The 25027-nt window shown below is 40.0% G+C and overlaps 1 protein-coding gene across 1 annotated transcript; it reads left to right on the top strand.

The window, feature by feature from the left end:
- On the top strand, positions 1 to 25027 carry lmo1 (LIM domain only 1). The gene is made up of 4 exons (XM_079662727.1): positions 1 to 764; positions 14607 to 14820; positions 22784 to 22909; positions 24249 to 25027. Exons 1-4 carry the CDS (start codon positions 743 to 745, stop codon positions 24352 to 24354), a joined length of 468 nt encoding a protein of 155 aa, XP_079518853.1. The 5' UTR covers positions 1 to 742; the 3' UTR covers positions 24355 to 25027.

Consider the following 25027-nt stretch of genomic DNA (forward strand, 5'->3'; position numbering starts at 1 on the left):
CTTGGAGTTAAATAAGCTAATACTTAGACACCTCTGGCACAAGCAATTATGTTTGTGTATTGAATAATTGATTCAAAGAGGGGGGAAGGGCTGCTAATCAGATCTGAGCATAATGAATTGATTTAATTAACAGGGGAATCCGAGGGTCTCTGGAAACTGCGCGCATTTATTCAGTAGCAGCAGAGGCGAGCGCGGCACATAAACTGGGAGAGAGGTGGCGTGAGTTTGCTTTTAGCAGTTGTCAGATTTGCAATTGGATTTGTTTGAATATAGTTGCTGTCTCGGAGCAAATGAGAACCAGAAAGAGAGAATATTAACAGCGAAGGAAAGCTCAGCCGTTCAGTCTGAGCGTCTGCTCCGTCCGTGTGTGCACAGTTAGATACAGGCGACACTAGATTTATATCGCTTTTCATTGTTTTGCCTCTTTTAATTCGCATGGAATTTATCCAGAGCAACCAACGCTGTTTGATCGCTATTTATTTGCATTACAGTTCAGTCCGGATAGGGGGATCTCGCCGCATATCTGGTCGTATTTCGCGTATGAATTAGTATTGATAGGAGGAGAGAAAGAAAACGTGCACACGGAAATTCATCTTTCCAGGGTTTTGGTTTATCGAGGCGTAGTCTAGTCAGCCGCGCGTTTCAAAGCCATTTCCAGGAGAAGCTGGGAGAGAGCGAGCAGTGCAGCCTGCTGGAGCCGAGGACGGATCGCCCGGGGAAGGACTCCTCGTTCCTCAGGACGATGGTGTTGGACAAGGAAGAGGGTGAGTAACATCTCCCACCGTAGTATGCCATAACCTGGGGAGTAACACGGCAAAACTACTGACATTTTACACGTTAAGTGTTTCCTGTCGCCCCGGACCCTGCGCACCCACAGCCTTCGCTTTATATCGGCTTTTCAATCCCATTTAGTCACGACAGGCTCGGTGTTTACGCAAAGAACACTGTGGCTGCTTTCTGTACCATGAAGTTAAGGTGCACAAATAAACTGCCCCTGCCAAAATGCAGTTCAGTTCGGAAGAGAGTTGCATGTTTATTTAGAGCAGATTTGTGTGGAGCGTTTTGATGTGTGAGCCAGAGTTTGAGGATAGTCCACAGACGCTGCAGTGCATGTGGCTCCTCTTTTCTTTCCTCCTCTAAGTGCTTTTTGCGTCTGTGAAGTTAGCGAGGCAGCCTTTGACATCACCACGGGATGGGAGATGACAGCAGAGTGCTTTTAACTTGATTGCAAATTATGGATAGCGCCGCGGAACGCTCGCTCACTTTCCATCCAAATAGGCCTACTTGCATTACTTATCTATTTCAATGTATTTAGGTTAATGGGTGAGGCAATCTAATTAATTTTTATTTAAATCAAACTCGCCTCTAATGACGTCCTATTTTGGATTAAACTGATGCTGAGATGTGCAGTGCATTTATCACATTCATGTCTAAATGGTGCTTAATGTGTATTCATTTAAATACATTTAAACAGCATGATTATCATATGTTAATGGTGATATAGTACTAAAGGGGTTTATGTTGTCGGAAAAAAAAGTTATTGTGTGATGTTTTTTCTATCTTTAAGGGTATTTTAAGGAGTTGTTTGGCTGACCACCTGCTGACATGCACAATGACAACCTCCACTAACCTTAAAACACATATCTCTTTGTTTTGTTTATCAAAGAACAGTATATAGCCTTTGCCAATTTGACTTTATCCTGAGCTCTTCCTCCTCTGAAAGTAATGGATGCATTCATAACCCATTATTTATGTTTGAAAATGGATATTTCATATCTCTTAGCAGAGCATCCTTTCACTTACACGTCTAAAAACCAATAAAAGGATTGCGGCAGAGACATAAATTGGTCTGTCTGGCTGAATCCATGTCGCGCTCCAAATGTACCCAAATTAACTCAACTGTAAATTGTCTCCTTTGGATGTCTGTCTAGCTAAAAGTTCCCTATATGATTCATGATTCAGATTGCTTTTAACAGTTATTGGCTAAGCAATATGGTAAATGTACAAGGTGATGCAAATGGCATTAGTGGGAAAGGATGCACAGGAGCATGTAATGCAGTCAATACTACATTAACTACTGATGCCCAATTACAGAACCAGGGAGAGTGGCTTTTAGGAGCATTAGGACTTGCAGAAAAGCTGAGATCACCTGCTGCTCATTGCCTAAAAGCTTCACCCTTTATTTGCTGGACCCGACATGCAGCTCCAGCATTTTGGCCAGGTTGTCAACAGAGCTGCTAGATCTGGTCTCTTTCATTGTGGTGCCTCTTAGCGTTTATTGCTCTAAAGTTATAGGCTTGTCAATTCAAACCTTCTTGTCTAATGTATCCACTTAGTGCCTGCACAAATAAATGTGTGCTTATGCAGAGAGGGAGGTGTGGGTTAGTGTTTTGGGTAGCCACATGGGTGTATGTGTATGATTACTGTCTGTTCCTCTTGATTGATTCACTATTATGACTGTGTTTGTTTGTGCGCAGTGCTTAAGTGTTCATATTTCAGTCCTTATGTGGCCTATAAAACTGATCTTGAGTGTGTCTGGTCTCTTGTTTAAATCTCCCATCCTAGTTGGCAACAAAGTAATGCTGCTGCTTGTTTGCAAGACTGAAACCTGACATTTTTTGAAGTCTGGAATAATGTGTGCAACAAAAGCAATAACCACAAATTAATATGTGACCCCTATATAAGCTCCATTGAAAAAAATGTGCCTGTTACAAACAATTTCCCACAGTATTATTCTCAAACGTTTATTTTAGGATCTGAAACGGATCGCAGTCTCTAATCAAAACTAAAAGATTTCTTTAATTAGTTCTATGTTCCTGCACATGTCTTCTGCGCTATCCATCACAAGGTAAATACACAGCGTAAACCTATCACCATACTCTCAGATGCTGCAGTTATTAGCTTATAATATTCGCTTCCTGGTAGAGCACTGAGTCAAACAGCACGGAGGAGGACTGTAAAAGGAATACAGGCACTGCTCTGTGAAATAACCTTAATACGCAGGTCATAGTTGGTAATGAATAGCAACACATGTACCAAATTCTGTGTCAACATTTTATTTCACCCTGTGATATGAAGTTCCAATTTGCCTCTAATTTGAGAGGAAAAAGCAACTCAGCCATTTTCTCTCCTTCTTCATAAGTGCAGGAGAAGCAAGTGGGTGCACACTGAAAGCACATTTTTGCTGAACATTAACACAACTATAGTATACTCTGTGCAGACTTCAGCAGAAGAGATATCCTTCATCTACTGATACATTTCTGGTTACCTTTGCTTGTTAATTTATGACCCTGTTATCATCCTGTCCAGTGAAATGTGTACATTCATAAAGCATGTGATTGAAAAGCCACGCTTCAGATGAATACAGACTGGTGATCTGTCGGCTGCTGTAATAAAACTTGGGCTTCAGGCTCCAATTTTTATTTTGAAATAATAAGAATTGCTTCATTCTTTACCGGTGTTACCATGGTAATACTGTCTCGTAGCAATGTTTTATTGATTTAGAAAGTGGACGGTAATATTTATTTTCTGTTATTTGGTTTCTGAGGGTTGATTTCTAATTTCCAGTTCGAGATTACTTTTATATGTTCCTTAAGTCTTTTCACTTTTCCAAAGGAATGCAATCTTCTCCCTCGTATTTGCTATTTTCTCAGCTTATTGGTTTGCTCTTACTTTAAAATTAAACTTGCCAATTTTAAATATTGAAATTATGTCTCGTCTCTGTGCTCTGGGGCCTGAACACTATTACAAACACATTGCTTCATTTTTTATATATTTCTAAAGTCACTACAGTTTCTTCTAATAGCTTTATTACAGGCACCTGTATGGACTTTACAGTACTTCTCTAATTTTTAGATAAACATAGATTGTCAAAGGTGGACGTTTTAAACAGTACCGAGTGTAGCCCATGTGCACAATATAATACCAAAACATATAGATGGTACTTAGGTGATAATAACGTTATCTTAAGCACGATGCAGTATCATTTTCTCCCTTAGTGCATTATACTAATGTTATTCTCATTAATTCCCACAAAATTGCATACCATTTCAGCCGTTTCATTCAGTGTAATCTGTTTCTGATGTGAAAAATGCAGATTCTTCACTGGAGACAATTGTGTCCGTCCCCACTAAACCTTTAGATCCATATCAGACCTGATAGTTTCACATGTACGGGTGCTGGAGTTCTGTATCATTTTCCATAATCTCAGTGGAATTCAAAGGGACTGAATTGAGACTTGAGAGACACGTGTTAGCGAGCGCGCCCACCTGCCTTTGATGTAAATGGCTGCACTCATTAGAGTGCCACACAAACTCAATTATGCACTTTAGCGCAGTAAGAGCATCTCTTTTATTATTACCAGAGGACACATGCTAACCATGTTATCACACAAATTCTCACCACAAGATCAGGGTACAACATGAATCGCTGGGAACGTACAATCCCTGTTGTATGGTCCAAAGTCTGACCCTTTTATTCACTTTAAACAGTTTTTTCAATGTCATGAAGAATTTCTCGTTTATTGAGTTGTGAGTGAGAACCATGAAGGTTGCAGAGATAAAGATTACATATTGACAATGATATGTACAAATAAGAAACTCGGAAGGCATACACACATCAGTCGTAATGTTACAATGAAACAGTTTACAAAACCAACGAACGGCTCGACAGGGATGAATTGATAATGAAAAAAACACCTTAGAGGAACCTAATGATTTATCCCAAGCTCTGAGAAAAATGCAAACAAGACCTTTTTATGTAGCAAAGGCAAAACGCAATTCTCGCCGAAAAACAATAAACACAAATGACCTCCTCCATAGCCAGTGACTCGGTATTAAGGTATTACTGTACTTTTTAAACAACGTGTAATCCATCTTTAATGGCCATGACACACCACATATGTAAACAGTGTATTGTTAGTTATGCATCCATTTGAACCTGTTGAAAGCAGGTGTCACAGCCACTTGTCACTGCAAAGATAACTCTCAAGTTGTTTACTACACTCATCTTGATGTGGGGGCAAAAAGTATTCATACGTTGATGCCGCAACTAAAGACGCGCACACGTCCGGCAACATCATCACTTTTTTCACACAAAGCTATTTTTTTGATCTGTTTAGCTATTGCGCGTTCTCACTTGATAAGCATTCTGATGCACTCTGTAAAGCGTATTCTGTGCTTGCTCGATAATAATTTCTCCTTTCTTCTGTCACCGTAGGCTTAGTGCAGAAGAAAGGGAAGATGGGAAAGGGGAATGACATGCAGCAAATTTCTTGAGATGAGCAGATGTCAAAACTACCATGTCACCAGCTAGTTATTTGGCAGCTTAGAGTCAAAATTGCAAAGATCATTACTGAAGGGAAGCTTCATACACATATTCAACATTCAGCAAGGAAATAGCATGTCACCTGTTACACTCTAAGGCAATGTTAGCACATTGTACAGTTAATCCCTAGAGAAATTCAGACACACACAGCATAAACGACATATTTGAAAGGATTTTAGACCCAGAAGAAACATGAATGTTTATATGTTTTATTTCATTACTATGGTGCATTATTCATGCGTGAACTGAATCTCAACTCATAATTGGACTCATGTCTTAAAATGCTTTCCTGTGACAAAATGCAACATTATTTACTATTATTAATTCAGTATTACACAGGTCTAATCCCCACTGAAATAGTCCCATGATGCACATTTAAATGAAAGGCAGTATAGCAGGTGTATATACAGTATGCCTGTTTGTGTGTAATATAACCGGAACAATGCTGTTTTTTTTTAAAGCTGATACCAATGTAAATATTTAAAACATCTCTCACTCACAATATAGTGACCATTTCCTTATAATGTATTTTTTGATTTATTTTTTAAAGAAAGGTGATTTAGATACTTACTGAGCAAGGACATGTTACATGTGAATAATACATGTGTTGTTAGGGCTCTCTTATAGCGCAACTACTGTATATTATCGAGACACCGTTTCCAAATTAATCTTTGACCTAAAATGCATTATGACTTATTATCTACATACTGTATTTGAGCCGATATGCCATTTATTGGTCTAGCTATATGTGGGTATTTGTTCACATTGGAATATAAAACTATGTGGGACTTTGAGGTAGACACGTTTAAATGTGAACATTATAGTATTTAATCAGCTTTTTGCAGTTAAAGGCGAACGTGGAGCCGTGTGAGAGTAAGCACATACATTAATGTGCTTTTAGGTTTTTTTTAATAAGGTGTTGATTGCTTTGATTAGCATTGGTCTACGATGAACGTAGGGAAAGGCCTTCTGTTTCCTTTCTGTAGTGCACACATCACAGTGCCAGCAGGAATTATTGCCAATGCTACATGTATATCTCCCATTTTCAAAAGCCCTGGTTGTTGCTACAAGTGTTTTTAATTTGTTTTTGGCCCTGCCTGTGTGAGTGTGGCTCTGAGGAGGACAGGGTTGATTGTTCTTGTGGGTGTAAGAAGCAGCACAGCCTCTAGGGGCTGCTAGCGGGGGCTTTTAGACTTCCAGTCTTGTTTAGCTGTAAATATCTTTAAAATGGTTCTGTTCCCATTGCAGTCTTCAGTTTTCTGCAATGTCAAAACATAGCTTTGGCTATCCTCTGCAAGTTAAAGCTTTGTGATCTTTGATGCATCACAGACAGAGATTTAATATAAGTTTCTCTTTTCATTTCTGATCCATTTTCCTTCTTCTTGGAATGCAGGTTCCCAGTTAGAGGATACAAAGATGTTACGTGCAATGACGTGAACTTTACATGAGTTAAACCATAAATTGTTTAAATGTTACTGGACATCTGGTATTTTGTTGCCCTATACCTAGCAGTTGTTCTGTTTTGCAGCACCCTCACATACAATTAGTAGTTGTGATCGGGCTTCAAATGACCTTTACTTGGCTATTTTTTTGCAAAAACAAAATACCACATGCATTTATAAAAGCTGCTAAGAGCTTCCTCGTGGTATAAGAATCCAAAAGAGGACTGAGAGACCACACTTTATTAAGATATAAGCCTAAAGCTATCTTGTTGGTAAATAGAAAAGCCTGTGGTGCCTTCTCTTCAATACGAGCCAACTTGCTGAAAACTAATCTCTTATTGGAGGACCTTCAGTAAATAAAATCTTAAATAGCTAATTAAAGTATGTAATTAAAGGGGATGGGAGGGGGGGGGGGGAGTTATTTCCCTCTTAAAGCTGGTAGATTAGGTTTTGGATATTGAAGTTGGTGATTTAATCAGTGCTTAACTTTGCTGATGGCAACTACAGATTCAAAGGCGAATGACAGCTGCCATCCAAACATATTCCCACCAAACGCAGCATTAAACTGAAACTTGAGAGCCCTAATTTAAGTTACACCGTTTTCATTTTCATCATAAGACCAGTCCTCTATAGTTGAATTGCTATTAGATTTTAGCCAGTAACAATAATTTCTCCTTTAGGAACATGCCCAGGTCTTTGAGGTAATTAAATAATAAAAGTGTTAAAAGGACTTCATTAAAATCAAGCAATTTTTATAAAGAAACATCACATTACATCTACAACAGTCCTGAAATTAAGGACAGGCTGTACTCCATGAGGCAGTTGAGTTTACCATCCCTCCCCGTCTTCATGAAGACCTGTTCCCTAAATGCACTCAACCAACCTCCCTAATTATTTACCCCATCAGGTGTGGGAGTGGGTGCTTGAATGACATTAGAGACCAGTGCTGCCAAATAACTTCCCCCTGTGGGGAATTTGCATTATTCAAGATTAAAGAGCCTCACACAGTGCACCGCAGTATGGTGTTCCTTCTTCCCCTCCATTTTCGGCACACTGAGGACCCTGAATGGCACACCTGTCTCCTGGCATATCCTTTGAAATAATAAGTGTGCAGTAATTGCTGGGGAGTGGGGGGGATTTTGTACATCACTTCCTGACCTCATGAGTGACACAAACTTTAGAGGGCTACATTTATTCCTCTTCAAATGCATTTTTAATGTGGACTAAAGTGTTTGTGCATTATTCTGTCCGGATGGCGGAAGGTGGCCCTGACAGGTCTAATGGTTTATTTTCAAAGTTTACTTTTTGCCAGGAATCACAAAGTGGCAGATAAGATTGCCCCGTCTATCAAAGTTTAAAAGTATGTAGTTTGAGAGTAGACAGATTTTTTTTTATTCAATCTCAGGCTGTATCAAAAATGAAGATGCATTCATGGTTATTGACATTAAATTGGCAGGTTTCAAAATGTAAAAACCTCAGAGCAACACCAGACAAAGCACAACACAAGTACAGCCACATTTGATTGGCTAGATGAACTACCAAATCCTCTGCTTGCTGTGTCAACACTTAGACATCCTCCCTCTTTAAAAGCTCTCATGGGTTTATTTGGGGTAACCCTGCATGATAAACACATGCATGTTTGGGTCTTTTCTCCTCCTCCTCATTCATCTTTCCCCTCACTCTCATTTCCTAGCCCCATTGCTCCTGCTCCCTCTCTGACAGCTTACCTTGCAGAGCTCTAAGCTCACCATAGTACTGAGCAACCAAGTGTTGGAACAAGTCGCCTTCTGTAATAATTTGGAAACTCTGCCAGTTTCATGTCTTAAAAAAAAAAAAGCTGCAATGAATTTAATTAGAAAGCTGTTGCATATCTCTGTGATACATTTCTTTTAATTAAGCCCATGTGAATAAATTAAAAATAATAGGGGGCTGAAAAGTGTGGAAAAAACACCCTAATGAAGTTTTCAGTTAATTGGGATGGAGTCTGGTGCCAAAACCACAGTGAGAAGTGAGCACTAGCAGCTAACAATGCCTTCTGTAAGCCTCAGAAAAGGGCCCAGGGCCTTCGTGCTGACTTCAAGTGTAAGAAATGCACCTCTGACGTGATGGAAATGACCGTGGGCCGAGAGAAAAGGCAGTCCTGTTCCAGGCTGCTCTGCTGAGACTCCCCATGCCGCGCTTGAAGCTGGGCCAGTGTTATTGCAGCCCTAATGCGGCTGACTCATTTGGAGCGGATCAGGAGTAATTATGGTAGGGAAAGTGGCTGCCGACCGTGGGGGTCAGGACACTTGTAACATGTGAAAAGAGCAATTATTCCAGGAGACAAAACCCTCCCTTATCCTGGGCAGTGCCAGGGTCAATGCAAGGGACGGCTGGGCTCCGTTTCACCGGGGCTTATTAGCCACAGCAAGCTGCGAAGTTTGAGAGAGTGCATCTTGTTAATGAACAGTCCCCTCCTCATCCGTACCAGCCCTGTCTGCTCTCTCTCCCACTTACTGTGGGTGTTAATTATGTCATAATCATAGCGTGCATACAGTCCCAGAAATCACCTCACAGACCCCAGCATTCATACACAACCATCTGGAAATGTAGCAAACCGTACAGTTACATAGAAGGCTCTTACAGCAAACTATGAGAAAAAAACACAGTTGGTATGAAATGTAATATTGACTTGGGCCTTGTAAGAAACTACCTAATTTGAGAGAGACTGTGTTTCTCTCTGTGAGTGTGTGTTCATGCATATCTTTTCTTTTACTCCTTGCATATGCTCCAGCGTAGGATAGGAACATGAATGACACAATGAATCAGTGGTGTTTATTTTGCTTATCATTCAGAATACACTCATCAGTCTGCTTTCAGCGGGCATGTGTATTCCAGCTGATGTTATTACCAGATGTCTTGTATTTTGTCTTGGCAATAGAGAAACGTGTCTATGGGCTCAATTACAGCGATGACGGGCGCTGAATGAAAGGGGCTGATTCATGCACACAATGGCAAGACATCTGCATGAGATCCCTATTAACCTTAGTGGCAGACACCTTGGCCTAGGCACACATTTTATTAGGCATTGCCATGGCCACGGCATTTACAGTGGTGGCTAAAAAATAAAAGAGAAATCAACCGCCGCAGCTTCACTGCAGAGTTGCCGAGAGGTTTGTTATTATAGTTCCCTTTTGGATTTTCCACTGCCCCTGTTATGTTCTGTTTTTAATATAATTTGTATTTCAAGATGTATTTAAATGATTCATTCAGTAATGTAGTGTTGAGATGCAGTAGTTTGGTAACCACATGCAGCAGCTTATAGATTCATCATAGGCCATTAATGTGTGGAGTGCTTTAAATGAGGTGATAGGGATGATGATTATGATGATGATGACGAGGACAAATGCACTTGTTTTAGCAAACATGCAATCAGTAAGTAATGTAGTATCTAATTTCCCTGAGCTTCCAAGTCTGTGTACTCAACACGCTGGTGGATTATACGCTGCAGCTGGGATTTGGAATTATAGGGGCCCCTGAGAGGAGGCCCACCCAGGGCCAGCTCCCAGCTCCTGAACGCCTGCCTCCCTCCCCATGTGTCAGGAAGGCTGACTGATTCTCACCAAGATCCTTTACCTCCCCATGAACCAGCAGCGTCTGCATCACACCATGGCGTCAGCGCTTTTAATTGATCAAAAGACATTTAACAAAACACAGAATCAGATGTAACTGTCCCTTCTACCATTACGGCTGAGAGCAGCTGCTCCTTTGGGATCATGTGTGTGGTGTAGTATACAATGGTGAGTCAATTTCCTGACAATCTTGTTGTGTGCACTCACAAGCTGGGCAACATAAAAATGGTTTTGCTAGTATTTTGATAATTCATTAATCAGTTCTCTTAGCAAATTGAAAATCTTTTGGTTTTGACTTCAGATCGGTCAAAAGATGTGATGAGTATATCTAGCAGTATATCTGCAATGATTAATCAATTCGTTTGGAAACAAATCTGCATCTAATTTGATGATCAATTAATAATCTTTCAAGAAAAATATCCAACAATTAGCTGTTGCATCATATTGTATAAAACGATCCACAAACGGTCATGCCTTGTAGGAAATAAGAATTAAAATGTTGTACAAAACACATATCCAAATAATCTAGAAAAGTACTGGCAGATTAATCAGCAATACAAATAATTGATAGTTGCAGGCTTCAGAACATACAGTTACGACTATTTCATACCAAAAACAGACAGAAACCCTGACAGTGGAGAATTTAGCCAATAGCGTGAATTATTTGTATTATGGTTATTATTATTTCCTGGTTCTGCAGTTGAAGCAAAGTTATTAACCAATCTTTTAGTTTGCATAACCTGACACAGCATTAATAATAGGCCAGGAACTCATAGGAAACCTTTTTACAGTACTGTGTTAGTGGTAATGATAGAATAAAGGTGGAAATCAGCTTTCTTTTACACACTCCTGTCCATTCTGAGGGCATGTGATAATTGCATTTCTCTCATGTCAAACAATTCCATGAGTGCACACTATATATCAAAAAGGTTAGCGGACTGATGTGATTTTTTGATAGCTGTGAAGACCAAATGGGGTAACATAGAAATCGGATGCTATCTCGATAATAGAAAATATATGCTCTGACAGACTGCTTGGGCTGAGAAAAACTAACTGTACATATTCTTGAAAGATACAATCTCAAAGAAAGTAGATGGATGAAGAAGGGAAAGTTGACAGGCGTCTACAGACAGTACTAATGGCAAATTATATTCTCTCTCAGGAAGAATATTTGGCAGGGCAAGTGCTGTCTCTCCACTTTGAGGGGTAAAATGCATCCCTTGTTTGAGGATGAATCGTGATGTGGAGAGGCTTGCTTTTGGTGACATCAAATGACACTGGAAGGTCAGTGGCACTTGTATCTGTTAAATGGATTGGATTAAGTGGCGGCTGCCTCCTAGTCTGCTGCTTCCTTTCATAATGCAGCTTTTCTTTCTGGGAGGTGGCAAGCACGAGAGGTACTGTTCTACTCCACAGTTTCGCTCCATAGCGCCGGGAGTGGTGACAGGTGCAAGAAAATGTCTCGTGGCATTAAGGGAATTGAAAAGACATTTACTTTACACACGCATTTTTTTTCTCTCACTGCTCTTTGTTTAGTGGGTTTGAGCGAGTGCTTGCTACTATTAAAGCTAGAGGCTGTTTTGGTAGGAGACATCAAACCCATGTGTGTTCCCTGCAAAGGCTTCAAGAAAGGAGGCGTCAGTTGAATGTGCGTACTGGTTATTCAGCAGACATTAGGCATTCCTGCGTTGAGACATCTCTCTCACAGCCGAAGACTGAAGAACCAGGACGTTAGCATGAAGCTACGAGAGTCAGACTCACTGTTGTGACTTTGATGATGCTGAGCAGGGTTTTCCAACAAAGTGTGCATCCAATTGAGGGGTAAAGCAGCATGCAGTATTTCCAGGATAGGTTAAGCCTTGGCCTTTTCAAACGTGATGTAAAACACAAACGTGATATGTTTAAAGAGTGTGTAGCGGGTGGTGGTCTCAACCAATTAGGAGTAGTTCTCTGGAGGTGGGGGTCCGACCTTTTTGTACAATTAGTTCTCTTATTTAAAGCAAAGAATTTGAGTAGAATAACTAATTAGGTGTCATAAAAGGCAAATTAAAGTTTTTTGTGATCCCGGAGGGAGTTGCAGCAACTCCTTTCTTTTTCTTTACACAGGCCCAGAAGCACACGCATGTACACAGACACAGACACAGGCATTTCCTCTCTCCTCATTAAGACTGTTTTTAGTTCTGTAGAAGGCTGTCAGACGAGCACTGTTGGCATACCTGCAGAGAGCTCCCCTAACAAGCCATGAAATGCAGGTAGAAGAGTCCGCCCTTAGCCAGTGTGGCTTGAATTTGAAGCTTTTTAGCTTCATTTACACTGAACATTGGTATTTATAGCAGGTTTTGTGATCCTAATGTGCCAGCTTCAAGGGGCCTGTTTTTGAGAGGGAGGGAGGTGAGGGAGCTGGAGGGCAGGTAGAACACTAATTGATGGCTCCCATCAGCAGCACCGGACCAATTAGCCTCTCCTTTCCACTTCTGATAAAGAAATAAGACGGCTCACCAGCACCAGAGCACTTACTGACATATAAACCAAAGCCATACATTTGACTAACAAGCTCTCCTATTTTTCTTTTTAAAAAGGGGAAATGCTAATTATATTACATTCATAGCATTATTGATGTGTGGATGGCCAAAAACTGCAAAGCAAATCTGGATATAATAAGGTACTTTGTGAGTCCATGTAGGTGCGCAGATATGTGTGTGCAAATGCGAGAGACAGAAAGAGAGAGAGAAAATGCGCTTTTCTGTTCTGAAGAAGTCCTTTGAAACGTAGTATAATGTTTTTGTGAAAGAGAATTAACTAACTTGACAGCAGAGAGAAAAACAGTGCTCAGAGTGAAGCAGTTGCTTGTTACCAGCTGAGGTTGTGTAAAGCAAACTACAGACGTTACAGTAAAAAAGCAGCTCCAACTACAGAATGACCCCATCTACACGTAAGATTGTTAAAACTGTGCATACTTTCCTCCTGATGAAATGGAATAAAGTTGATCTGATCGGGACAAAGTGTACAACTGCACATCTCTAAAGTGCAACAGTAACACAGAAACACAACACAAAACACACAAAACATTTTGTACATAACTCAGTGCAACGTGTCTTTTAAATGGGCCTTTATAGATACATACAAAATACTGGCCTAACCCCCTGCGATGCAGAGTGTCCGGTCTTTTTTTTAGAGGGAGAGAAATGTGTTTTGAAAGTAGAGTGGCAAGTGGCGTCCACTGTGTGTTCTTTTAGATGGATCAATAGCTCAGTGTGTGAGAGAGTGTCTTAAGAGCTGTTGTCTTGTGCTTTCAGCTGTGGCAGACCTGTTAGTGCTACAGAGGGGAGCTGCGCGCCCCTGTCTCTGTACCAGCAGTGGCCTGAGGGGGGCTTTTAGTCCAAACACAAATGTCAGCCACACATAGACTATTAGTGTTTAGTGCAGTTATTAAATGGACTTTATTTGTCCTTTAGGAGGCTAAAAGGCACGCTTAAAGGGGACCTGCGTGACAGCAGGGCAATTTGCGCGTTTGGTAACTTAGGCTCGCTCGTTGCCGACACATGAGTACAGATAAGTGTAAAAGGAGGAAAGGCTGTAATGCTCTGAGTAGGGAACACTGTGTGTGTGTTTGTGGTTTTGAGTGTGCAACCGTGTGAGAGAGTCTGTGTGTGTGTATGAAACACAGAGAGTGAGTGTATGCTAAAAGGCACTTAGGCCATAACATATCTCACTGGGGTCTGGTAGCAACGTTTTTGTGGTCAGAGGCTTTTTAAAAGGTTAATGTTAATCTATACCAAACAAAGCCCATGAGGAGCTTTTACAGCTGTAGACAGTTGAGGGAAATGGGCTTGATGAAATGGCAGGTAACTAACATACTACTCAGCACGCTGTAAATACCTCAGTAAGCAAAATAAACATTGTGTCTTTTATCCTCAGAAATACACAGGACATGCCCCTTCCTCTGAAACCCGCTGCAAGTGATCATGTAACTTTTGTATTACAGCATGTTCTGAGTGGAACAAGTAAGTGAGGTCTTTGTAGTGCAATGTGACCTGTGAGCCTATCTACATGGAAGAATGTTTTCTTTAATGCATATGAAGCAGGTAGGCAGCGTGCTGTGGCCACGCGCGAGGCCAGGCTTAGACGCCTGGAGAAGCAGCCGGCTTATCAAAAAGAGAACATGAAAAGTCACTCGTGTTCCCGGGCCGTAAATCACGCATGGCTGTTTGTCTCCTTATCACTACAGGTGTGCCCATGCTCTCCGTCCAGCCCAAAGGGAAACAGAAGGGGTGTGCCGGCTGCAATCGCAAGATTAAAGACCGCTACCTGCTCAAGGCCCTGGACAAATACTGGCATGAGGACTGTCTCAAATGTGCCTGCTGTGACTGCCGCTTGGGGGAGGTGGGCTCCACCCTGTACACGAAAGCCAACCTCATCCTCTGTCGCAGGGACTACCTGAGGCAAGAAAGACACACAATCACCTCTCTCCACTCACAACAAACACAAAAGCCATGCCATCCTTAGAGCTCTGTGACATGAAAGAATCACAAAGGTTTTTTTGTGGGGGTTTTTATACCTCCTGGTACCGTTTGGAGTCTCCAATCAAGATGGTGATTCTAAGCTCATCAAATATGGAGAATTTTCTCTATTTTCTATAACATTTAGCTACATTTCTTTGTGTTTTAGACTGTCAAAAGACGACATTTTAAGGCTTTGAGGAAGTGGCATTTTGCACGATCTAAAAATGAGCTGCAGCCATGAATTCATTTGGCTCAAATTCACAGAAACAGTACTGATATCTAAACCTTACTCATGCAAAGATGTCTATCACATCAAAACGTTATGTTTTTAGTGTTTCTTGTGATATTCTCTACAGAATGCATATAGCAGAAAGTAACGTTGGTTTACGTTGCTTGAACACAATCCTATTATACAGAAAAAAGGAACATTTAGGGCGTTTTAGTAGCAGAGCGTCTCCTCATTTTTTAACTCTTAAAAATGCAATACTATATAACTTATACAAATTCTTGTGCAACCATCAAAACATGAGTCACGCTGTCATGATATTTCTGTTTGACTGCATCCAGAATATGAAATGCCTAGTCACAGTTTGAATATGAGCAGTGATTTCACAAGGTTGTTTTCATATCATATTAAAATATCTCTTTTGTTAATGATTTTTAAACATTGAAAGTTACTGTACACTATCAGGTGGATCTATTCACTTAATTAACAACAAATTCTACAAAAATAAGCATGCAATATAATTCAAATGTAATTTATTCAAATTAAAATGTATCATATGTTTCCTCTATGTTGACATCAACACAGAAGACTTTGTCATGGAGTAGACCGGCTCTTAGGGTTGTTTGCTGTGAGAAAGCTGCAGGCGGGCTTGTTGCTTCATCAGTGTCTTTGGCTCTGTATACCCCCCCTCAGATGCCCCTGCCATCTGCTTGTTAAATTAAACATGACCGTTTCCTGGGCATTAAGTCACATTCCCAATGAGATCCTACCATTTATCTGAGAGGGAATCCTCCAGGGGCCGTCTTAGGGATGCCAGCGCCCTGGCCCCCCCTCCTAAATCTCCCTGTCCTCCCCCTTTCCCCATTTCCCTTCTGCTTACTTGTCCCATTACTCCATCACTGATACTTCCAGCTTATTGCTACCACCTACTTTTGACAGTTCATTATTCTAATTTAAAAACAGCAGGTATCTTTTCTTATGTCTTCAAAAATCAAAAAGAGAGTCTTAATCAACTTGTTTTTTATTCCCAGCTCACTCATGTTTCTCCATGACATTTTACATACATCTCAGCTCTTCTTTTGACCTGGAAGAAGCCCGCAGCCCACTTGAAAGGCGCTTAGGGACGTTACGTTGAGATAGGCCATTACCATCCATCAGCTCCCACCTACAGTTAATGCTTTTAAGATGCAGTGAGAGGTCCACTAAGACCTGACGTTGCCCCCAGAAGGGGCAGATGGTGCAGATGAGGTAATAATAAATGGGCAAATGACCAAGAGAAGGCCAAAAAATGATGTAGCTTAAAGTTTCACTTGGTAAAATACATCTGCTGAAAGGACAGCAACCTAACCCCCAAGCCATAAGTGCGTAACTGGCACTGTGAAGGAGAAGCAAAAGCTTTCTCGCACATTAGACCAGCAAAATGTACAGGTCACAGATGGTAAGAGAAACTAAGAAAGACATATGAAATCAAGAGTTAAGGATTACTAAAATAAGAATAGGAGGAGAGAGCTTTCTGTGCTCCTCTGCTGCCCCTGACTGCCTAATGAAATCCATCCCACCCGCCTGCTCTTCAGCCTGCGACAAATACAGAACACTTAATGGCTAGAGATGCTTGATATGAATTATATTATGAAACAAATTAAAAACATTGCCTTGTGTATAAAGAAAAGGATGTTTGAGACGGGAGGATTTAAAAGTAGGTGATGCAGCCGCTCCGTTTCCTTTTCATTCCTTCTTTCCTGTATAGCTAGACTGCGGCTCCTTTCACCTGCAGTACTGAAGTTAAATCTGTGCACTGAATTAGCCTCCTGCACTTCATTAAAGACAAGCGGGTGGATCAAACACACTTTGGTTATTTTACAGAGTTTGGATCCCTGCCATGCTCACATTAATTATTATAGGAGCTCCATTTGTGATTGTCCTTCAGTGGCATTAGTAACTTATTGAATGCACTCACGCTTTCCTGAATCTCACACTTGAACACAAACAAACATTAAGATACAAACATACAGTGTCCTCCAAACCATTGCACCAACAAATAGTTTAGTTTCTTATACCCCCGACATTCACTTCCCGGTATCAAGAGTGTTTTTTCTTTCTACTTGTCCAGTCTCTTTTATTATAAATTAGAATAATAGATTCATTAGGCGTTTTCCTTTAATTCTAGGGCCCAGAATCGCAAAACTTCACCAGAGGGTTTACACTCAGTAATGGTGTGATCATCAGGACTTGATGTCTGAAATCATTTAATCCTCTGTTTCATATATTAGAGAGGACATAATAGTCATCCACTTATCAAAATGGGGTATAATTAACTGTAAGAGGAAAACGTTTTCAAGATAATGAACATTATAAGTTATCCACAAACCAGTGAAATAGCAGGGGGAAGGTGATAGCTCCACTGGATGTGACTATTTTTCAAATCAATTCTCTTCTTTAACAATTGCTGTACTCTCATAACAGTTGCTCTTCCTCTCTGAGCAAGACAGATTTTCAAAAGACGCAAATGTCGGGGAGGGTCAGAACATTCGATGCATGCATTAATAGCTTTCCTTTTTAAGAAATCTGACAGACTCTGTGCTGGCTGGGAAGTCTCAAAGAGCTCAGAGAACAGGAAGAAAACTTCAAGAGCCACAGCGCTATCCGAGGAAAGCAACACAGAGAGGCAGAGGATGCTCTGTACGAGCTTTAAAGGTTTGATGTTAGCAGAGCAGCAAGCTGAACGAACTAAAGATGGCCCTCCTTTCTTTAAAGAGTGGTTGTAATAACTAAATAACAGAGAAAGGAGAGCTGCGCTTCTTTACCTTCCTGCCATCAAACTCTCTTCTCAACAACCCACATCAGCACACAGTCCAATCCAATCCACTTTATTTATATAGCACATATTAAAAACAGAGGGTTTTACCGAAGTGCTTCACAGCAGACATAACATTATAATAAAATATAATATCACAATAATAGATAAAAGGCACATAAGGGCTATGGACAGACAAATAAAAGCATAACAATCGATAAAACATAGCTCAAACTGACTCGAAAGCGAGGGAAAAGAGGTGGGTCTTCAGGCGGGACACAGAGAAAATAAGTAGTATTTCTGTTGAAGATTGTAGCAATCAGGAATTAGGCAGCGAAGTGTTCATTGAATATTTTAAAGGCTTTAGGCCTAAGCTATAAACAATTATTTGTTTAACTGGTAATCGTTTACCCGACAAGAAAATATGAAAATAATTAGGTAAATATTATAAATTATGAATACTTTCAATCACGTTATCGAAGACATACAGTATAATCTGAGAGAGGGTTTAAGGACTTTTTAATACAATATTTAAATATATAATTATATACAACAGACTTATTAAGTCAAATGTTCTCAAATCTGAGTTTCTTAAATTTAAGAATATTACTGCATTATTTATGTCATGTGTGGTTGTTAACTATACCATAAACTGTTTAGACATAAGAAATGTTGGAATAATATAATTAATTAAATTAAAGTATATATTTTCTAATTGACTTTCTTTACTAAACTATTACCACTTTGCAGCCCTTGTAATTATTATGTACTATAAAAGGGGTCATTAATATATCCGAGCGAAGTCAAAGAAATGGGAAGAATCCGTAACAATATTAATAGCCAACATGCTTTCACAATACACTGCATCAGAATCAGCGCTCCTAATCAATGAATGAAACAACAGAAGCTATTTTAAAAGAGGACACTTTGTAAAATGTTGATGATCTACAAAACCGTACGTGCTCAGTGTGTTTCGGCAGCTCTGAACAATACTCTTATATTTTCTAGGAAGTCACCATTTAAACTCTATTGAAATAGAAATGCTGAAAAACTGTGTTTTCACTTTCCTTTTGAGAATATTGATTTATTTAATCCAAATGACCATGGAAATTGAAGGGTATGAGCCACTGCACTCCTACAATACAGAACATGAGTCAGAACAATAAGTGAGAATTCTGCAGAAAATTGTATCTATTGTAAATGACAAGAATGAATGTTTTTCAAAAGGTAATCCAAAATGTAGGAAGCCATTCAAGTTTCAAGAAGGAGGAGGCAAATGTAGTAACATAGTTTTCTGTCTGTGTGTGCGTGCGTGCGTGCGTGCGGGCGTGCGTGCGGGCGTGCACACATGATGTACAGTATATACTGTGTATGGTTTCTTTGTATTCTTGATAGGAGCAAGGTAAGAAACAGTCTTCATAGGCTTGTTCAAATCACTTTTTCTCTATAGATGTTTTTATCAGTATCGTCAATACTTCACCTCCAGATAATCTTGATAACTATCACGGTCAATCCATTCCTGTGTGCTCTCGCTCTGCTTTGAAAAGCCTGAATGGAACTTGTTGTGTGCATCTATTTTACTTGGTGTCACAAAGTGCATTCTCTCAGCTGACATGAAATCCCTTGACCTTACAATGCCTCTAGATCAGGGGTGTCAAACTGAATTTCTTCGCGGGCCACATCAGCATTATGGCTGCACTCAAAGGGCCGGTTGTAACTTTAAGACTATATAAAAATACATATATAAATATTTAATATATATAACATAATGTATTATATGACATGATTGCCTCTGCATTGAATTATTTTCAGATACGGTAATAACTTCATAATTATCTACGTCTGAAAGCACGTGTCTAGGGCAAATAATTGCAAGTCTCTTCAGTGTGCATGTCACAAAATGATTTAAAAAGAAAAGCCAAATTCTGGAAAAACAAAAAAAAAGAAGTGACATTTTGAAAAAAAAGTAGCATTTTGAGAAAAAGGCAAATTGTAAGAAAAAAAGCATATTTTGAAGAAAAAAAGCATATTTTGAAGAAAAAAAGGCACATTTGAGATGCATTGTGGGACATGTAGTTTATGGGCAACCTGCTTCTGTAAAGTAGCATGTAACCGTATAATAAACATATTATATTCTTTGCAAGCTCAAGCTCATCAAATGAAGTCGCGGGCCGGATTTGGCCCCCGGGCCTTGAGTTTGACACCCCTGCTCTAGATCATGTTTTGGTGTGAAACATTCATTGCTTTCTATACGCAGCTCCACTTCAGCTGTTACTCATGAGACTGCTGCAGCGATGGTTTAACTTTGGATGCTTTTAGCTTGATAGGAGCAGCAAGAGAAGAGTGTAATGTGTTTGAACAGTTCTCTCTGGCTGTAATCATCCTTTAGCACGAGGATCCCAATTAAGCTGCATGTTGTTGTTGCATGTCATAACCTAGAAGCATTCATTATTGGCTGATGAACTGCACACATGGGACAATATGCAAAATAAACTAGAGCTACTTTACAAAAGCACACACATCCAGATGATAAATACTAGGTGCTGGACAGTAGAACATGTAAGAAATGGTCTGCACATTGAACAAACATGTGTACCACCAAGTGACGTTTTGAATATTAAGACCACAAAAAATAAAACTTTATTACACTTGAACTCTTCATGTTATGAAGATTGAAGACATTTATTTATTATGCCAAATAACTGTCTGTAATATTTCATCACAAATCAGACTGTACAGTAGCTTCATTTTTACTGCACTTCCACCAAGAGGGCGTGAAGCTCTTCTTTGCTTTTAGCATAATGTTTTTACTTTAGTTTAAAACTGATACACTTTTCGGCTTGCTAATCAAACCTACAACCCATTTTTTATAAAAGATATCTTGTCAGACTCAAAGGGCCAGATGTACTATAAAAATGTTGATGTTTTTGCACAAATATACACTAAGAGAGAGAAGAGATCCATAAAAAACAACCTATATTTCTGCTAGGCTAAAGTACAAATGCAGCAAATCTACAGTAGCTTGAGTTGCTTGTGTAAACAGCTCTATAGAGGAGCTTTTCAAAAAACAAACTGTGTTTTATAATAAAAAGGAAATTAGGTTGTTCAGACAGTACTTGAAGCATTGACTTGTATAGAATACAGATGTAGCTGAAAGGTTATAACTAGCCACGGGTGTCTCAGCCTGCTTTGACTGAAGGTAGAACTTGTCGGCCGCAAGCTGGGCTTTCCCACCAGGCGTTTTCACAACCTGTATGTATCAAGTCAGCACCATGTCCGAGGCCCAGTGGGGCGTAATGGAGAAGGGTTTCTGTAATCCTACGAGCAGTTATACTGTAGGTGTTTTCATGTCAGACTCTGTAAGTGACCGAGGCTCTCCAGGCTCTTTGTAGTCTGTGTTCCCTGAGGGAGAGAGAAAGACATCGTTTTGTGACCCTTCAGTCCAGTGTAGAGCTCAGGTGTGGAAACCTGTCTGGCAGGAGGGCACAGGAAGTCGTAGGCAGTGGATTATATGTTTTAATTGAATAGAAAACGGAAAATAATTAGCCTTCATTACATCATTACGTGTTAGGGAAATCAGGGTTACTAGGAAAACATATACACTGTATGGAAACAAAAGGCACTGATATCTGTATCTAATAAATTGAATGTGGTTTGTTTTAAATGTCACTTATTTTTGTTACAAAATGCCCCGTGGGTCGCAGTTGTGTACTGTTTGAGAGCCTGTAGTGTTTTACTGAAACACTAACCAGTTGTAACAATGTCTCTGTTTAGCACCGCGTGAATCCCTCTCATGGAACATAACTGCCTTTTTCCCTCCGTTTCTGTTTCTCGGCTCCTCTGGGGCAGTGGCCCCTAATTAGAAGCAGGGCTGCTGGACAGGCGCTTTCTTTAACAAGGTGAAAGTAACTGGATGGGACTAGCATAAACGAGGCAGAATATCAACAATGTAACTCCTGTCTGAGCCCCTACAAGTTTGGAGAAATAGTGTTTAACATACTGTTGGAATGGCAATCTGCTGTTGCCTTATCCCCTCTTGCAAAGCTGTGAAACGGTCCTTCTCCTGCAGAATATATAAATCTATCTGTGCTTCGGAATCGAAAAATTAAACATAGGGGCAGGCGCTTGGAAAATGAAAATGTAAATCTGACTGGGAAAAGCATTTGAGGTTTCTTTGCTTGGAGGAGAAAAGAGATCTACACCAGTGACTCCTGGCTATGTTTGTGAGCTTTATCATTTGGCTCCTATTCTATCTAATAAGCCTAAACAAGCAGCAGTGCCGTACGAGCAGTCGGTCTGTTCACTGTGAAACATTTAGTGAACTCTTCAAGGTTGCATCTCCCATCACTGTCTCAGGCTTGGAGCTCTGAATGAAAGGAGACGGAGAACAAAGAGAAGCAATTGAGTCTGTATCTTTGTAAAAAAACAAACATTTAAAGTAAACCTTTGACTACGTTTAAAGATGTAGTCTCTTGTGTAAAAATCTAGCTGGCTTTGGTTATGGATGAACTCATTGTGTATTTTACGTTTTGAAAGAAGAAAACCCAACAATTCAAATGGCTTGATCATACCAGTTTTCACTGCTCTAGTGCAGTGGAAGAAATTCTTTGAAAAAGGAGATTAAAACCATGTGATCATTTTAATTAGATCATTAGCCGAGAATTAAGATCTATGTTTGTAACTCTCATTAACACAAATACCAAGTGGGTGCCAAGAAAGATGTGTGCATTACATTCGATGTATTTTGATTTCACAATGTTCTCGTCTCGTTGCAGCATTTTTCTGCTTTTGTTCCTGCTGTCAGTACATTTTTGTTTGCTCTTTTATTGCATCAAGGTAAAGGGAAGGTGGGTTAATCTCTGTCTGTGCTCTCTGTCTTCCAGGCTCTTTGGTACAACGGGGAATTGCGCAGCCTGCAGTAAACTGATCCCAGCCTTTGAAATGGTGATGAGAGCCAGAGATAATGTTTACCATTTGGACTGTTTTGCCTGTCAGCTTTGTAACCAGAGGTAAGAATGAGTATCATAACTGCACAACAACATTGCCTTTGAAAAAAAAGGGAGGGATAAAATGGCCAATAGCTTAAATATTAAAAGCTGTTGAAAAAGCTATTATATTATAACAGACCACTGAACAAGTCTCAGTTAGAAAAAAAGGTTGTGTATTGGTATTTTAAAATGAAGGTGTACTGCATTTGTAATGGTCTGGTCATTATTACCTACTGCGACACTGAAGCAGTTTGTGGCTGAAACTGTAAATCTTTTAAGCCAGAAAATTCAAAAATTAGCGTGTGTTCTTATGTCTGCTAGGAGCTATGGGAGCTAAAAGAAAAAGGTACTGTGCTGCAGCAAGGGAGACCGGACCTACACATGTGTGAAATGGTGTTTCATAGTGATAGGATCTATTAGGAAATTGGACTGAGCACAGAGCTTATGGTATGATACATATAGAATATGACATACCCAAATATTGCTTTTTCGCATTAATATACTGTCGTTAATGGCAGCACTCTGGGAGCAGAACGTCCTTTGCATGCTTGTCAGGGGTGCTGTGACCCTGTTCCTCCACACAGCACAAGCCCATTAACCTTCTGCAGGCCACATTCAGTTACCATAGTGAACACCTGCTGTAAGGGAATTATGACTGCAGCCTCTCTTCTCAGCTGGTACACATGAAGCAGGTCTCATCTGGCACAGCATACAGTAGCCATGGCTGTGACCGTTTTACCAGCCTTTCTCATTACTAAAGCCAAGCTATGCTCGACCATATTCTTATCTTCACTCCCCTTCAGTCACATTACGGAGCTGTCTCCATTGTGTCACACAGACAAACAGCAGCATGGAGAAGAACATCAGTAGGACAGGCTGTTATGTGGTATCTTCCCTCTAGAATTGACTTTGAGGCTTCAGAGGAAAAACATTCTTAGGCACTGAAACCAAACTGGTGTGTGAAGAAGCTAACCCTATGTTAGCCCCTTGGTGCCAGCGCCTTTTTGCCAGGCCGGGGAGAGTTGACCTGTGCTTGAGTCTGTTTGCTTTGAAATGATAGGGTTTTAATCCACTTTTATTTTAAGCCACACTTTTATGATGAACATCAAAACAGGCTTTGAATCTGACAAGGCGTAGTGTCAGGGTACGTCAGGTGAAACATCTCAAACCTACAGTATGTGAGCTATCAAACAGGAACATCATTACTTGCTGATCTTAAATGCATCATTTACACTGCCAGAGCAGAGTCAGCCAGTCAGACCACGCATGCAGACACACAAACACCTCTTTGTCTAATAGCAACATAAATCGTCCTTGTGTTTTTAACAACAGTTCCGCCTTTGTGCTTCTCTACCAACAGGTTTTGCGTGGGGGACAAGTTTTTCCTAAAAAACAACATGATTTTGTGTCAAATGGACTATGAGGAGGGCCAGCTGAATGGAAGCTTTGATTCACAGGTTCAATAGTTGGAGCCTGGTGGCAGCAACAATCAGCTCCACACTTCAGCTACACACGAAATGGATGTTCTGCTGCACTTGGAAAAAGACAAGCGTCTGTCTGCTTGCCTGCAATACTTTTTAAGACCCCTTTATCAGTCCCTAAGGACTCTATTGTAAATGTTCAACTTTTTGCCCCTCCCACACCCCAACACTGAGCAGTTACAGATTTTGATGTACAGTTGTGCCTGCTTAGCTGAGCACTGTATTGCTTGTATGTTTTGTGAAATTTGTTTCCGGTTGGTTTTAATTTCCTTTTAGAAATGGTTCATTGGAGGGTATGTACAGTCTGTTTTCTCTGTATATATAAACTGGAACATTTATTTTATGAAATGTAATGCAATTTTATTACTAGTGTGAATTAAAGATTCTTAAATGTTCATATAGTGAGTTTTTTTCTCTTTTACCAAAACCAAAGTTGTCGGAGGAAGTCGGCTCACGTGTTGATATGTAATCATGTCTCCAAAAAAGGCAATGCTAGAAAAAGTTTTGCAAGAGAAAATATATTTGAAGACAGTCTTCAATACATGATGCAACAAAACACGTTTTATTACATTTTTCAGAGTTCTGATGGAATTAGAAATGCTGTTTAAAATGAACTACTTAAGATTTATTTGGAATAAAAGAATGCTTCTCCAAACTG

The sequence above is a fragment of the Notothenia rossii genome (genome assembly GCF_949606895.1).
Source record: "Notothenia rossii genome assembly, chromosome: 2".
Taxonomy (NCBI): domain Eukaryota; kingdom Metazoa; phylum Chordata; class Actinopteri; order Perciformes; family Nototheniidae; genus Notothenia; species Notothenia rossii.

What these genes read in the sequence shown, in the direction of transcription:
- lmo1 (XM_079662727.1), top strand. Translation starts at nt 743, where the DNA reads ATGGTGTTGGACAAGGAAGAGG. An exon ending in GGTGTTGGACAAGGAAGAGG is followed by an intron (nt 765 to 14,606) that starts GTGAGTAACATC and finishes TTATCACTACAG; the next exon opens with GTGTGCCCATGCTCTCCGTC. An exon ending in TGTCAGCTTTGTAACCAGAG is followed by an intron (nt 22,910 to 24,248) that starts GTAAGAATGAGT and finishes CTCTACCAACAG; the next exon opens with GTTTTGCGTGGGGGACAAGT.